General features: G+C 37.1%; 1 protein-coding gene across 18 annotated transcripts in view; it reads right to left on the bottom strand.

Moving 5' to 3' along the window:
- Positions 1-2,883: 2,883 nt before the first annotated feature.
- The window catches only part of LOC145536235 (X-linked retinitis pigmentosa GTPase regulator-like), a 64,528-nt gene continuing 49,567 nt past the window's right edge, over positions 2,884-17,844 (bottom strand). For 11 of the 18 annotated variants that reach the window (XM_081565197.1, XM_081565207.1, XM_081565200.1 and 8 more), the window contains one exon: positions 10,430-10,746. In XM_081565197.1, the coding sequence (XP_081421323.1) occupies positions 10,540-10,746 (207 nt within the window). In that variant the 3' untranslated portion in view covers positions 10,430-10,539. Of the gene's footprint in view, positions 3,046-10,429; positions 10,747-15,066; positions 15,731-17,844 lie in introns of those variants that run through there. The other 7 variants (XM_081565204.1, XM_081565202.1, XM_081565212.1 and 4 more) reach the window with 2 other exon arrangements.

Below are 17,844 nucleotides of genomic sequence, written 5' to 3'. Positions count from 1 at the left end.
GATTTTTAGCTAAAGCACACTGCTTCCCAGAATAAATGACTACATCTTCTGTCTCTGACCCCCCTGTTGTGGAAACATGATCAAGTTCTAGCCAATTGGATTTAGTAGAAGTGCAACTATGGGAAAAGTTGTTTAAAGGGGCTGAATCAGTTGGGGGTGGGGGAGGGCTTTTTATTTTCTTCATTCTCTTTCCTAGACTACATGTAAGTAATGGCTGGAGTTTCAGCATCCACCTTGGGACACAGGTTGACCTTAAGGACAGAAGAAGCCACATGGTGAAAATGGCTGAGCAAAAGTGAGGATGAGTCTAAATTATTGATGGGTTTTATGGAGTTGTCATAACAACTGAAGACTGTCTACCTGTGAACTTGTTTTATGCAAGAGAATAAACCATTGCGTTTTTTAGCTACTATATTCAGGTCTCTATAATTAATACTAGTTTCTGAATGCAATTATTGATACAGTTAGGAAAACTTGGGTTATTTATCTCCTGGTTCAGGTTTTTGCCAGGATGGTACCCTCTGTGGATCCTCCTTTAGCTCCTAATATAGCTTTCCCACCTCAAGATGGTGACAACTGACTAAATTCCAATGGTCACTGAATCTTCTCCTATATGATTGTCTCATTCCTTTCTACAGGAGGAATTTAACCCCTGGGTTCCTTCAAGCATCGAGCAGTATCTTTGATTTCAGCTAGCAGACCTGGATAGAGAGCAGTAAGTTCCAGAGCAGTCTCAGTTTTATGAGTGAGGATGGTCTGAGTCATCCAATTCTAATTTACATACCTCCTCAGTGAAAACTGTGAAGTGGATGGTCCATTTAACTATGCCACCCATGGTATCAGTTTAGGTCCTCCAGAAAGCAACTGCCGATGTGAATTAAATGTAGAAGAGATTTACTGGGGGTAACACCTGTAAAGGATAAAGGGAAGAGGATGAAAACCCACAGATTTGCCAGATAGAAGTGATGAATTTGGTTTGTAACAGAGGGGGAAATCTTCCCAGCTTTGCTACTCTAAGGCTGAGGTCCTAGTTTGGGGATGATTACAGCCAGATATTTAATGGGGCGATCCTAAAACCAGTGAACCATAGCAGGGCTGAGATAAGTCCACACCACCACATGGACTGCTAAACTAAAAACATGGGGGAGATCCAAAAGATCCTGGTGAGAAGTGAAAGCCAAGGGAAATACAAGAACTGGTTACAAGTTGGAATGCATTCCTTAACCATGCACAGTTCAATCAGCAGAGGGTAGAAGTCTGACGAGCACAACTGTTTGAACACAACTTCTGCCAAGTTAACTGGCTAACCAACTAAGCTATTCAGACACATGGGCAACCTTTAGGAAGTTGGGCTAAAATGTAAAACTAATTAAAAATCTGAGTAGAGACATCAGCAGGTGGATGCTGAGTGAGGTGACATGGTGGGGGTTGGAGGTAGATGAAGACAGATTCTATGGTTTAAGTTCAGACAAGTAGCTAAGCATCAAACAAACAAAACAACTATACAAAAAACTTTCAGAAAAATAAAACAATTGAGTTATTAGAAATATTCTATAAAATATTATAAAAATATCCACTTTTAAAGAAAAATTACTGGACAAAGAAACTGAAAAATGTACCCCCAAATCAGGAAAAAGTAGTCAATAGAAATCCACTCTGAGTAGACCTAGATATTAGATTTAGCAGAGAAGGTCTTCAGAGCAGGTATTATAAATTTGTTAAAGAAAACTATGTTTAATGAATTAAAAGAAAATATGTTAAAAATGAGTCAATAAACAGAGAATCCTCAATAGAGAAATAGAAATCATAAAAAAGGACCAAATGAAAATTCTAGAGTTGAAAAGTATAATAACTGAAATAAAAAATTTAACAAAGGTATGTAAATATCAGAAGGTGTTAAAAAAAATCAACAAAGGAGTTTAAAACTCCTGTTTTAAGTTCCATTTTTTAAAGGCAGTTAGGATAAATTACTAGTCTTTTCCTACTAAAACAATTTCTAAAAGCCAGAAAATTATTTTCAAATGTTGCTTATGTTTCTATTTCCTCTTTTTCTGGGAACTTTTGAGGTAGTTAATAACTAATTGTTGAAATATTAAAACAATTTTCCAACTACACTGAGCCTTACACAAATATAAGAAGAAATTTTCCTGCAGTAGTTTCTGAGAGGTCAGATTTTTGCCCCAAGACTTCGAGCATTTGGTAGGCTATTAGTGATAAAACCATTTGTATTATTTTCAGAAACTTGGGCATGGCAGGTAGTTGCTCAAAGGAAAATATACTGTGCTTGTATTACAAAACCAAATTCCTTCAGCTTCTTCAGCTATGCTTAAATCAAAATGGTTCAGGGGGAGGGGAGTCCATGTTTCTTTGCGTTATTTGGTTTTCCATTTCTTTTTCAACCATGGCTATTTCAATCCCTTCAAGGCCTCTTTTTACTGCCTATAGTTTACGAAGTCACATTTCTTCCAACTTCTCAATTTTCTCTTTTATGACCATTCCCCTTAGTATTAGATACCAGTCCTGACGAAAGCTAGGCCTCTTTGTGAGAATTCAAAATCTACAGAATTGGGAATTTTAGGGGAAAAGCGACACATAGGCTTGCAAATCAAACACCCACTGCCTAATTGACACTGATTTTATCAGTTTACATACACTTCTTATTCCTTTTTTTATTGCTTCTCCCACACACTGTCTGAACCCTGTGTCTTATATTTCAATTCTTGATGGAAGTAAACTTTGCTGGCTTTCTAAATAAAAATCCTGCCACTGTGAAGTCATAACCCTGTGATAGAGTTCTGACACTGACCTCACGCTGAAGACTCTGTGGTGTGGTCTTTTGGAGTACTTTCTCTTCTGACCCTTGAAAATACTTACTTTGATACATTTGTGGCTGGAGTAATCCCTTTATTAATGATTGTGAAAGATGGCCCAAATACCATGCAGTTATGTTACTCTATTCAGCTTTGCGGGAAGGAGGCATAAAATCCCTTGTAAGCCATCTCTTCTTGGAAACAAAACTTGCTTTCAAATCAATGCAAATGAAGTCTGTTACAAACACAGGAAACAGACAAAATGTATTTATTTCATTTGTTTGATGTTTAGGCCTTTATACAAAAATAGGGGATAAACTCCTGTTTCAGTAGATCAGAGATATTTTCTACTTTTCTATTTCTTCCTCTTTCTACCTCTTCCCACATATACAAATGCTGTTGCCATCACTACCACACAAGCCAAAGAATCACTTTTCTAGCATTTTTCTTAATGAAAAATGGGATAAGGTTACATTCCACATGTGCATTCTTCTTGGAGTACCTCTGTAATGTTCATCTCACTGACCACATCCTATTTATCATATGTACATACAGTACACATGTTATGGATATAGATAACAGTTTTATATACTGTAATAATGAATGTGTAATAAGTGAATTTTTCTCAAGTCCCTATGACGGCATGGGAAGTAGGAAGGGAGGAAACACATCTGTGTGGATCTTCACTGAATACCCTGGAGAAGAACAGAGGTGATAAACAAAACCTAGAGGACAAAACCATTCACTAGGGTACAAGGGACATAATCAGGGGTGACGTCAGCAGGTCCTTGTGATCAAAAGCAATAATAGGGTGAGAAATAGGGTGGGAGGCCTCCAAAGCCCAAATTAAACTCTTTTATGTATTTTCCAGTATTCTTAGTAACACACAACTATGCTTTGGAAACTTGGCTTTTTATGCTGTTGGCAACATCTTGATAATGAGTTTTAAATTATAAAATGTATAAAGTATTCCATAGTCCTTCACTCTCATTTGTGAAAATACATGGATATGCCCTCCATTGGCACATAGATTAAGTATATTCTAAGTATATTCCATTGTGTTGAGCCCTTGTTTTCCTAGGTTCACAATTAGCCAACATTTTTCAGTTTCCCTTGTAGAAAGTTGGGCCCATGCCATTGAATGCCACTGGAATCTGGGCATTAAGTGATATATATAACTTCCAGGCCTGGAGGATGGCAAGACTCCAAGGGAATACTAAAGCCACCAAATGATAAGAGACAAGGTTCCTGAGATACTGTGTGGAGCAAGGTCATCTACACACTGTTGGTGTAGTTTGACATGACCAAGAAATAAACACTCAGTGTTAACTCAGGTTTGGAGAGTCTTTATTACAGAAGTTCAACTACCTAGACTAATACAACTAGGATTTTTCAGAGAAAATGATGTGGAAATTTCTTCTAATTATTATAGAAGTTTGCTTGTGAGAGATAACATTCTGAAGTTTTATAATAATTTGTCAGTTCAAATAAATAATTCTCCACTTGATGTTAGATCATAATTACCTTGGAAACTATTTTAAAGAGATATAACCAGTCCTAGCCTTGACCTAGTGAATCAGAACCAGGTAGATCATAGGCAGTCACATTTGAAAAACTTCCCTGTGTTTTACATATACCCTTGGCTAAGAACTACTACTCTAAGATAACCCAAATTTTACCTTTAGATCAAAAGTTAGATTTTCAAGGCTCATTATTTAAGGTCCATACAATTTATTTGACTGAATTAGGTTTTTTAAAAAGTCTATTTGATGTTATTGTAAAAAAATCCATGTAATAAAACTGACCTTTATTGGGTGTACAGTTTTTATAATGTATAGTTTTAGGCAATACCCCAAAATCAAGATATAGAGCAGTTCCATCACTACAAAAACACTGCTTCCTACCAGATCATCTTACCTGTCTTCTGAGAAACCTGTATGCAGGTCAAGAAGCAACAGTTAGAACCCTGAATGGAACAACTGACTGGTTCAGGATTGAGAAAGAAGAACAACAAGGCTATTTATAGTCATCCTGTTTATTTAACTTATACTCAGAGCACATCATATGAAATGCCAGGCTGGATGAGTTACAAGCTGGAATCAAGATCGCCAGGAGAAATAACAACCTCAGATATGTCGATAATACCACTCTAATGGCATAAAGTGAAGAGGAACTAAAAAGCCTCTTGATGAGGGTGGAGGAAAGTGAAAAATCCAGCTTAAAATTCAGTATTAAAAAAAAACTAAGATCATGGCATCTGGTCTCATCACTTCATGGCAAAAGAAGGGGAAAACGTGGAAGTAGTGACAGATTTCACTCTTCTCAGGCTCTAAAATCACTGCAGATGGTGACCGCAGCCATTAAATTAGAAGATGATTGTTTCTTGACAGGAAAACTATGACAAACCTAGACAGTGTGTTAAAAAGCCATGACAAACCTAGACAGTGTGTTAAAAAGCAAAGACATCACGTTGCCAACAAAGGTCCATATAGCCAAGACTATTGTCATCCCAGTGGTCACGTACAGTTGTGAGAGCTGGACCGGAAAGAAGGCAGAGCATCAAAGAAGTGATGCCTTCATTCAAACTGTGGTGCTGGAGAAGACTCCTCAAAGTCCCTTAGACAGCAGGAGATCAAACAAGTCAATCTTAAGGGAAATCAACCCTGGATACTCATTGGAAGGACTGATGCTGAAGCTGAAGGTCAAGTATTTTGGTCATCTGATGTGAATGGCTGACTCACTGGAAAAGTCTCTGATGCTGGGAAAGATTGAGGGCAGAAGGAGAAGAGGGAATCAGAGGATGAGATGGCTGGATGGCATCACTGATGCAATGGATAGGAACTTGGGCAAAATTTGGGAGATGGTGAGAGACAGGGAGGCCTGGCGTGCTGCAGTCCACGGGGTCGCAAAGAGCTGGACATGACTGGGCAACTCAACAACAACAACAATGGGTATATATATATATATATATATATATATATATATATATATATATGGAGAAGGCAATGGCACCCCACTCCAGTACTCTTGCCTGGAAAATCCCATGAACGGAGGAGCCTGGCGGGCTGCAGTCCATGGGGTCACTGAGTCGGACACGACTGAGCGACTCCACTTTCACTTTTCACTTTCATGCCCTGGAGAAGGAAATGGCAACCCACTCCAGTACTCTTGCCTGGAGAATCCCAGGGACGGGGGAGCCTGGTGGGCTGCCGTCTATGGGGTCGCACAGAGTCAGACACGACTGACGCGACTTAGCAGCATATATATATATATATGTATGTATGTATGTATGACTCAGCCATAAAAAATAATGAAAGATACCACTGCAGCAACATGGATGAGCCTAAAAGAATATCACACTAAAATGAAGTCAGACAGATAAAGACAAATTCTATATGGGGGGCTCAGAGGTAAAGAATCTGCCTTCTGATGCCTGCCACTGCAGGAGACACACGTTTGATCCCTGGGTCAGGAAGATCCCCTGGAGAAGGACATGGCAACCCACTCCAGTATTCTTGCCTAGAAAATCCCATGGACAGAGGAGCCTGGTGGGCTACAGTCCATGGGGTTACATAGTCGGACATAACTTAGCGACTAAACAATACATGGAACCTAAAAAATAGTACAAATGAACCTATATACAAAAGAGAAACAGACTCATGGACCTTGAAGACAAACTTATGGTTATACCAAAAGGGAAAGAGAAGAAGGGAGGGATAAGTTAGGAGTATGGGATTAAGAGATACAAACTACTGATGAAGCAACAAGGATTTACTATACAGCACAGAGAACTATAGTCAATATGCTGTAGTAACCTATATTGGAAAATAATTTAAAATACACACATACACACACACACACACATATATATAGCTGAATCACTTTGATGCAGACCTGAAACTAACATACTTCTGTAAATCAATATTCAATTCAAATAGGAAAGCTTCAATTCCATTTAAAAAGTTTTCCCAAATTAGTTTACACTTTTATATAACTTTTGTTAATTCTTAATTACTATATACAGTAAGTTAAACAATTATACCAATTAAGGAGTTAATATAAATCTGATGCCAAGTTGGAAATTATAAGCTATCTAAAAATATGAACTCAAATATTCCTATGTACAGAATTTTAATGATTTTAAGCAATTGATAGACAGAAATTATAAAAGAAAACTTTTGTTATAACAAAAAAGCTCATAGGGAAAATTCTGTAAAATTTTAGAAGTCCTGTGCTAATATTTTGACTAATTCTAAGTAATTACTTGCGAAGATTACTTCTGATAAATTTCAAAAGCTTTTCTAGAATATAAAACTTTTTTTCACCTTGGGATAGATATTTATCACTAAATCAGACAAGTTTTCTTAAAATAAAAATAGTACCATCATTTAAATTTAGATATAGCTCTCTAATCCACTGATAACCTTACCTTTAAAACAGCTCATCTATCGTAACATACATATTTATACATATCAGATGAAAATAAAAGCAAATGGAACTATTTGAGAATATGGCTTGGCCTGGTCAGAAAGACTTCCTGCTATAGCTTTTGTAAATACTTTTAGGGTTAGGATATTTCCTGACGTTTCAGTGACTAGGATTTGTGTATTAACACTATGCCAAAGTAGCCATCCATCACAATTGTTGGAGGAACTGCTTACTATTAAGCCTGTTTGTTGTCTTTTAACTTTAATGTAGATTCTTCCAGGAGAAATATCTTACTTCATTATATTCAAGACAATAATATTCCATCATTCTCCCTCAACTCCCCACACTCCCAAGAAGGCTTAGTATGCATTTGTATGCAACAAAAAATTACCTTCTTAGCCAAATGATCACTTTTCTAAGTAATTCTTCAACTCTCATTTCCAGAGGCCAAACAAGGGAAGATTACAATTGAGATAAATCCAGGACCTAATTAATTATTTCAACATATTTTCCCTTGTAAACAAAATTCTCTTGCCAAAATAATGTACTTTGTTTAAAACTGAGGTCACAATTTGTCCTTTGTGGCCAAAATTAGGCCTGCAGCTACGATTTGGCTCTCCCTGTTTATATACACATGCATGCATGCATGGACATGCACACGAATGAGTTGCCTACATAAAACCCCGCATTTCCAGGGTGAGATGTATGGGGAGAGTAACATGGAAACTTACATTACCATATGGAAAAGAGATCAATGGGAATTTGCTGTATGACTCAAGGAACTCAAACAGGGGCTCTGTAACAACCTAGAGGAGTGGGATGGGGTGGGAGGTGGAAGGAGGTTCGAGAGGGAGAAGACATATGTACACCTATGGCTGATTTATGTAGATGTTTGGCAGAAACCAACAAATTCTGTAAAGCAATCATCCCTCAATTTAAAAATAAATAAATTTAAAAAAAAAAACCCACATTTCCAGCTTCTTTTGAAAGCAGTTGAGAGTCTGGCAATACAGGGCCGAGTATTGAGAAATAGCAATTACCAGCTAGAACAGATTGGCAGCAGCTCCAATATGCTTATCTGTTAAGCCTATGAAAATACTTCAGCTATGCGATCCCTGGTTTAAATGCATTATTTGTTCAATTTAATAAAATATTCCTACACTCCCGAGATGAAGACTTTCCAGCTTTCTAATTTGAGGCCCTTTCCCAGAATAAAAGTGATATTGGCTTTCACTGCTGCATAATAATTTACCATAAACTTAGTGGATTAAAACAACATATATTTCTTATCTTGTAGTTTTCATAGGTCAGGAGCTTGGGCATTACTTAGCTCGGTCCTCTGTTCAGGGCCTCACAAAGTTGCAATCAGGATCAGCCAAGGCTATGGTCTAATATAAGGATTAAATTCCTCTTCCAGGCTCACTTGGTTGTTGGAAGAATTCAGTGCCTTGCAGTTATAGAATACATAGGACCTTCAGATCCTAGAGGCGTCTCACTCTGCAACATGACTCTCTCTATAGGTAGTTTGCTTCTTCAGGGCTTCCCTGGTGGCTCAGACAGTAAAGAATTAGCCTGCAATGAGGGAGACCTGGGTTCGATCCCTGGGTTGGGAAGATCCCCTGGAGAAGGGAACAGCTACTCACTCCAGTATTCTGGCCTGAAGAATTCCATGGACAGAGGAGCCTGGCAGGCTACAGTTCATGGAGTCACAAAGAGTCAAACACAACTGAGCGACTTTCACACACACACACACACACACACACAAGACTGCTTTTTCAAGGCCAACAGGGATCATCTCTACTGCTTTGAACTGCTGTGACTTTCTCCAACTCTGATATCTAGAGCTTTTTTGAAAGGGCTAATTCGATTAGGTCAGGCCCACCTAGGTTTCTCTCTCTTCTGCTTAAAGTTAACTGATTAGGAATTTTAATTACATCTGCAAAATATTTCACCTTCTCCACATAATATAACATAAGCAATGGAGTGCTATCTCATCATATTCACTGTTTCCCCCCTATACTCAAGGGGAAGGGATCATTAAGGGCACATATACCAGCAGGTGGGAACCTCAGGGGCCATTTTAGGATATCTTGCCTATCACACTTGGCATGTCTTAGTAGTATTTGTGAGTTTCGCTTCCACTTGGTTTCTATAGTTTATATTTTGGGCGAAGTAGTCTTACAATACTGTACTATAGTGGCGATAGCAAACATTTTTTATTAAATTTACCTTTAATAATATTAGAATTCTACTAAATGTAGTATGAGGCTGTTTTGCAAGGTTTCAAAATCAGGTCTATTCTAGACTAACATCCTTTTAGCCCTTGTGCATGAAACACAAAGATGGAGTTTATTTGTTCAAATGGAGCAATGGTCACTGTGATTGAATAAGAAAATGTTTTAGTCAGAAGCTGGAATGGGAAAAAAGGCAGTTTCTCAATTTTTTTTGAGTTGCTCAAAGTAGCATCTGTGAGCAGAGGAAAGCAATGTTTCTATTCGACCTGACTTAGCAGCTTTACCCTTCCTATTCCTTGTGACGGAGCCAACCCTAGTTACCACTGTCAGTGCTAGAGACAGCTGGAATGAGCTGGCCGGGCTGTGTCTGGTTCTCCTAGGTTGGTGATCTGTGGCATGGTCAAACAGTACAGATCACACGACATAATCTGCAGTGTTTCATGTCAAACCTCAACAGTTTCTCCACAAAGATGTCCTGTTTACACAGTTGCCCTATTTTCTTTACTTAAAGGTAAATGCATTTTATGTCTTTCAATATTTTAAAATTAATAGTTGTGCCCGTTTTGTATACTGATAGCTCCAAGTACCCCCAAATTATATTCATATTCATCCATTTAAACTGTGGAACTGACCAGATTTAGTTCATTAAAGTATGTTCATTCAAAACATCTTTGACTCAGTTTTTGAAAATTGCAAATACATTAAAAACTGTTACAGTGTCATGAGGTTGCAAATATTGTCTTATGAAATTATAATAAAGTTGTTTAGCAAAACTATGAAATATTATCATTTAACTTTCACATATAAAAATATATTTTATATCACAACACTGAACAGTAAGGCCACAACACTTGAAGGAGAGCTTGAGATAAACATATTCTGAAATTGCTTGTCAAAACTGTCAGCATTTAAACATCAAAACTGGTCATACTATTCAAACCAGATAAAACATATTAGTAAGTTATATCTTTAAAAGTTTATTATCAGAAACTTTCTTTCAGAACTCAAAAAGTTTTTCAAGTATAAATTACAATGTGCTTGGTGACCATGAACACATAAACATATATTCAAAGTATCATACAATATTTTGACCTTCTCTTCATATTGGGGGGTGAGGTATCCTCATGATTTTGCCCCATGTGGTTCTGGCTGGCATCTTTCTTATTGTTTTTAAAAGCTGTTTGGTCTCCTATTGGTTTTATCTCTGGGAGTGTGTTATTATTAATCTGCATAATTTTCTGACTCGTCAATGACATTCTTTTAAAGAAGAAAATCTAGGGGAAAAAACACATGCAGAAAATTCACTTCAGTAAATCAAACAGTTACTTAATAGTATTTAGAGGGTATAATTTTCAATAAGTCTTAATACTATTTCATCACATTTTTATGAGGCACCACAGTGGTACATTCTCAGCATCCGCCAGCCTTTTTTCTTTTACCAATTGCTATCATGATTCTTCCCTAAAACAAGACCTTTCGGGGCTTACACTTCAATACTATCAGTAGTATTGATATTTGCTATTTGTTATATGTCATTTTTCTTCAAAGAACTAATTTTACTTTGTTTTGTTGTAAGAGGAAAACAGATGAAAACCGAGATATTCTACAGGAGGACATACCTCTCTGTTCCTATAGATCAGAATTTCTGGCAAAATGGTAGTGCTGCCAAATGAGCGGGAGCCCCAGGGGTCTGAGTAGGCAGTTCAACACATGGACCTGCTGCCCAGGCAGGGCCGAGGCTACAGACAGGCAGAATGCAGATTATAGCTGAAGAGATGAAAGTAGACCTCATAACCCAGGGACTCGAGTGGGCAGAAGAGACAGAAGAAGAAAAGAAATGGAGGAAATGCCTAGTGTAAAGGGAAGCAGAGGAAGAGGAGCCAGCACTGGGAACTGAGTTTTCTAGGAACAAAATCAGGATAAAGAAGGATCTCAGAAATCAGAGGAGGAGAATACCAGGAAGAGAGTGGCCATCAAGGCACATGCAAGACACATCAAGGAAGATGATAACTGAAAAGTGCCAAATGATTCAAGGTCTTTGCGGATTTAGCCAGAGAAAACAGGATTCCTAAAGAATGAAAATCCAAATAATGGTTTTGACATGATGCCAAAATCAAAAAAGCACCTGAAGATCTGGCTCTTTCAGAAATTAAAATGGTGCTAAAAATAACTGCTCAGCCTTCTTTATGGTCCAAATCTCACATCTCTACATGACTACTGGAAAAATCATAGCTTTGACTATACAGACCTTTGTCGGCAAAGTGATGCCTGTGCTTTTTAACACGCTGTCTAGGTTTGTCATAGCTTTTCTTCAAAGGAACAAGCGTCTTTTAATTTCATAGCTACAGTCATCGTCCACAGTGATTTTGGAGCCCAAGAAAATAAAGTCTATCACTGTTTCTAGGCCATAAAGAAGGCTGAGTGCCAAAGAATTGATGCTTTTAAACGGTAGTGCTGGGGATGACTCCCTTGGACAGCAAGGACATCAAACCAGTCAATCCTAAAGGAAATCAACCCTGAATATTCATTTTAGGACTGATGCTTGAAGCTGAAGCTCCAATACTTTCACCACCTGTTGCAAAGAGCTGACTCACTGGGAAAGACCCTGATGCTGGGAAAGATTGAGGGCAGGAGGAGAAGGCGGAAACGGAGGATGAGATGGTTGGATGGCATCACTGACTCAATGGACATGAGTTGGAGCAAACTCTGGGAGATGGTGAAGGACAGGGAAGCCTGGTGTGCTGCAGTCCATGGGGTCGCAGAGTCAGACACGACTGAGTGACTGATCAACAGCAAATAATAATACCTTACCTTTAGTCTTAAAGAATGGAGGAATGAGAATGACAAGTTCTAACCCAAAAAGTCAAGAGTCTAGAAAAAGAGTCTATGAACTAAAATGTGACAACCTCTGTTCCTGTTATTGTGTAGGAATACACATCTTGAAAAATTCTGCCACTACAAAATAACTAAGAAATGCTGAAGAAGTATACAAAATATCATTTTATAATGTGTAGGCAAGCTCACATAAAAATGAAGGGAAATTCCCATGGGCCAAAAAATGAAGAGGGAGCAGGAAGCCTCAGAGACAAGTTGAGTATTGAAATGGTATTTATTGATCTCATTACTCTTGGATTTTAATTATTTGATCTCACACAATGTGGAGAACTAGAACTGAGACTCCTGTGTAAAGTGGGGGCCCTCGAAGGACTAGGCCTTTAATGTAAGTCTATCTACAAATATTGGAAGATAACAAAAGAACATCTCTCTCAGCTTAACAGTGTTTTCCTAATGTGAGTTTGGGGTTCACATGTACAGTAATCACGGGAAACCATTAACTGAGACGTTAACTGAAAACGGTCCTGGAACAGTAACAACAAGGGGAGCTAACAGAATTCTACACAAATTCTCTACGGATCGACTTATCCTAATCTAAGCTTTAAAGCATTTCTACAAAAAGTCCTGGTTAAACACGAACTCACAATCCAAATTTCAAACTACAGAAGGAAACAAGACACCACTGGCAAGTGAGCCAAAGCAACAAACAGATTTAGACTCTGGAGGATGTCTGACATTGGAATAACTACATACAGAATATAAAATAAGTATTCTTACATTACTTAAAGGACTATAATAAAAAACACAAACATAAAACAAGGTACTAGTTTTTACAATATCAGATAGATTTGAAAAAGAGTCGAAATAGAATATTTCACTTCAAAAATGTGAAAGATAACTGAAATTAAAACTCAATAGGGGAGGGTAAATAGCAGATTAGTCTTTAGATGAAAAGATACTATGAAAAAGACAAGCCCTGAAATTCCTCAAATATCACTTAGATATAGAAGATATTAAAGTAATATTTAAAAGACACAGATAACAGAATGAAAAGTTTTATTATATTTGACTTGCAAAGAGGAGAGAGGAAATACTCAAAAATATAATGGATGAGAATTTTCTTAAAATGATGAATGACATGAATTTTCAGATTCAAGAGTCATGATGAATTAGAAGAAAGTTCAAGTAAAAAAAAACCCTCACATCTAGGCATCATATAGTGAAATGAAGCACATCAAAGACAATGTAAAAACCAGCCAGAGAGAAATGACAGAGTATATGTGAAATTATCAGCAATTATACTCAAGCAAATGTGTTAATAGCAACAATGGGAGCAGATACTAAAAGAAAGTAACTGTCAACCAGCCATACTACCATTAATTTTCAAGTGAAAGAAACTGAGAAAGTTAACTACAGAAAGAAATTTATGATGGTAACTTCCAAAAGCTTTCTTCAGGAAGTATAAAAACAACATTATAGAAAGGACATGTGAGATGTGAAAAGGAGTGGTGAATAAAGAAAGTGGTATAACAATAACGTTATTTGATTGATGAGGTTAAAACATTAAAATACTTATTCTTTGCGATCCCATGGACTGCAGCCCACCAGGCTCCTCTGTCCATGAGATTTTCCAGGCAAGGATACCAGTGTGGGTTGCCATTTCCTTCTCCAGGGTATCTTCCCAAACCAGGAATCAAACCCGGGTCTCCTGCACTGCAGGCAGATTCTTTACCAACTGAGCTACAAGGGAAGCCCCAATATGGGAAGAAGGGGGTGATAGAAAACTTTTCTAAGATCCTGGTAATGTTTGGGGAAAAGGAGCATTCATTAGCATTCGATTTTAAGTACTGTACATGTTAACATTTTTAAAGTCAGAATCCAGCTTATAGGCATTTACAAGAGACACATCTAAACTACAAATAAAAATATAAGAATGAAAAAAGGTATAGCTGATAAAGTAGCATTTTTTTTTAGGGACAAAGAAAAATACTACCAATGGTAAGAAAATAGACTTAAACCTAATGGCATCAATAATCAGATGAAATATTAAATAAAGATTAAATATAAATGGTCTAAATACTCCAGTTAAAAGGCAGAGATTGTTAGATAAGATAAAAAAGCAGGACCCATCTATGTGCGTGCGAGCTAAGTTGCTTCAGTCATGTCTGACTCATTGCTACCCTATGGACTGCAGCCCTCCAGGCTCCTCTGTCCAGTGGGATTCTCCAGGCAAGAATACTGGAATGGGTTGTCATGCCCTCTTCCAGGGGATCTTCTCGACCCAGAGATCAAACCAGCATCGCTTATATCTACTGCACTGGCAAGTGGGTTCTTTACCACTTCTTAAGTCTCCTGCATTGGCAGGTGGGTTCTTTACTACTAGCGCCACTGGGGTCTAAATGCTCCAATTAAAAGGCAGAGATTTTCAGATTAAATAAAAAAGCAAGACCCACCTACATGTTGCCTAAAGCAAATGTACTTCAAATGTTAAATCACAAATGGTTTAAAAGTCAAGATTGTTAAAAGATAACTCTAATTCAAAGAAAGCTATAAAGTGGCTATATAATATCAGATCAAGTAGATTTTAGAGCAAAGAATATTATCAGGGATAAAGAAAGTCATTTCATGATGATGAAGGAGTCAATTCAGAGGATGTAACAATTCTAAACATTATATAGAATACAACCAAATAACAGCTTTAAGATACATCAAGCAAAAATTAATAGAAGCACAAGGAAAACTAGACCAATCCACAACTACAGTAAGGGATTTTAATACTTTGCTTTCAACAATAGAACAAGTAGACAGAAAGTCAGGAAGGAAAGAAAATTGAACGACACTATTGACCACTTGACCTAATTGCCATTGATAGAACACTCCTCCCAACAACAGTATTTTTCTCAACCTTCTTCTCAAATGAGCAATTACCAAGATAAACCTGATTCTGGGTGATAAAATATGTCTCAGTAAATTTAGAGGGAATCAATTCATACTAAGGATTTCCCCAGTCACAATGTAATTAGAAATTAATGACAAAAAGATGACTAGAAAAATCCCGTGCCTTGCTGAGACACTTCAGTCGTGTCCAACTCTTTGTGACCCCATAGACTGTAGCCCACCAGGCTCCTCGGTGCATGGGATTCTCCGGTCAAGAACACTGGAGTGAGTTGCCATTTCCTCCCCCAGGGGATCTTCTCCACCCAGGGATTGAACCTGAGTCACTTATGCCTCCTGCATTAGCAGGCAGGTTCTTTACCACTAGCACCACCTGGGAAACCCAGAAAAATTCCTAAATACATAGAAATTAAATAACCCATGAGTCAAAGAAGAAATCAAAAGGGAACTCAGAAAGTATTTCGAACTGGATAAAAATGAAAACACAACATATCAAGTACTTCAGGGGAAATTTACAGCACAAAAAGCCTAAAAGAGAAAAGAAGAAAGGTCTCAAATCAGTGACCTCAACTTCCATGTTAAGAAAAATTCAACAAAATATTGCAAAAGGAAATTTGAAAAGACATCATTAAGAGAAATGTCATGTTCATGAATTAGGAGACTTAACATTGTTAAAATATTAATTCTCCTCAAATTTGTCTATAGATTCAAAAATAATTTCAAATCAAAATCTGAGCAGGCATTTTTTTTTTTTAGTCATTGACAAACTGATTGTAAAAATTCACATTTTTAAGTGTAAAAGGTCTACAATAGCCAAAATATGTCTGAAAAGGCACAAAACTGGAGGACTAACTTTCTGATTTAGAGACTTACATTAAAGCTATAGTCATTCGGACAGCGTGGTACTGGCACAAGATGAACAGATCAAAGGAACAGAATACAGAGTCCAGAAATCGGTTCACACATAAAAAATCAATTGCTTTCTGACAAAGGTATGAAGGCAATTCAGTAGAGAAGGGATAGGCTTCTTTTTCTCAACAGATGATGCTAGAACAATTGTCCATATGCAAAAAAAGAGAACTTCGATCCACACCTTTACCGCAATAAGAAATTAACTCAAAATGGAACACCACTCAGCAATATGAAGGAATGAACTACTGATACATGCATGGATGAATCTCAAAACAGTTATCAGTGATTTGCTGACTATGGCAGGGGGATGTGGGGTGTAGACAGAGATGACAAAGAGGCACAAAGAACCGTCTCCTCATAAAGGCACTGTTCACGCTCTTGATTGTGATTATGCTTTCACGGGTGTATATTATGTTAAAATTAATCATACTACATACTTCAAAAATGCATAGTTCATTTTAGGTCAATTATATCTAAATAAAGCTATTTTTAAAAAGCATGGGGGTAATTATTGGGTGGGTATGAAAGAGATCCTCTCATGTATTAAGCCTGAGAAAACTGATAGCAGCAGGAAACTGTAAGTGTAATTGACCTAAGATTTTCTTCACAACACAGTGAAGCTGTGTACTTGGGACAAACGTGCTGAGTTGTGCTGCCATGGTAAATAAAGCAAAGTATCAGAGAAAAGGAAGCCATCAGGAAAGGTAAGACCCCACATACATAATTTTGGATGGAGAAATTCTCATCTCAGCTTCTTGTATTTATGGTCATGACAATGAATAATAAATCAATTGACTGTGCACTGGTATGGGGAACTTTCCAGGAATCTGCCACGTTCTAGCTAACTTCTGAGGGACAGCAGTGGTTTTTTAACTTCTGTATATCTGCAGCTTTCAGCCTTGTGCCTGGCACATAAGAGACTTCCAGTAAATATATGCTAAATAAATACATGAATAAACTAATTTCATGATGGGAAGAAATTATTATTAATGGCTAAGAAGCTTCCTGCTTTTTTCATTAGCTTACTTAGGTGGAAATTCAGCCAATAACACATTTTTCTTAGTGGCTAACTGTGGATCCAAATTTGCTACAGTTTGGAAAAGCAGTATTTGGCAATTTCCAGATATAACAATCATCAAAAACTTCTGCCACCAATTAAAATCGTGGGTCCTAACCTGGCTATCCGAAACATTTAAAATCATCAAAACAAAATTCAATGGTGAATTCTGACTTGCAGATACCAAGAGTGTAATTATTTCTTTTCTTTTTTGTTTTGTAGATTATCTTTGGAGTGGCTGTCTAATTAAGGGAATGGATGTAAAATTTCAAACACATAATTATTTTGATATGAGTTAATGCATCATTTATTTCCCGAGTTTTAAAAACAGTTTGATTTGTTTGGCTCAGATGGTATAAATAGGTTAGAGACATTGTAAATTAAAATATATCGTGTGGGAAGTATTGGAAAAAAAATCTAATCCAAATCATCTATTTCCTTTTTAAAATATATAGAATAACAGCCTATTCTTTAAGTTAGAAATATATTTATTACTGCTTGACTTTTAAAAATATAATTTTCATTACTTTTTGTTTCTTTTCTTTAACCAAGGATATGAGTACTTACTGAATTATATTTTTCCATTAGGTATAAATGAGAAATTAAGCAGAATCAAAATTTGAGTGTGAATTCGTCAGCCTGGCACTCTGTATCCTGGCCCGGCCTCACCTTT

The sequence above is a fragment of the Giraffa tippelskirchi genome, chromosome X, assembly GCF_054371585.1.
Source record: "Giraffa tippelskirchi isolate mGirTip1 chromosome X, T2T-mGirTip1v1.2.pri, whole genome shotgun sequence".
In the NCBI taxonomy this organism is placed as follows: domain Eukaryota; kingdom Metazoa; phylum Chordata; class Mammalia; order Artiodactyla; family Giraffidae; genus Giraffa; species Giraffa tippelskirchi.
Note: the sequence above shows the minus strand (reverse complement) of the source record. Positions and strands in the feature narration are given on the sequence as shown.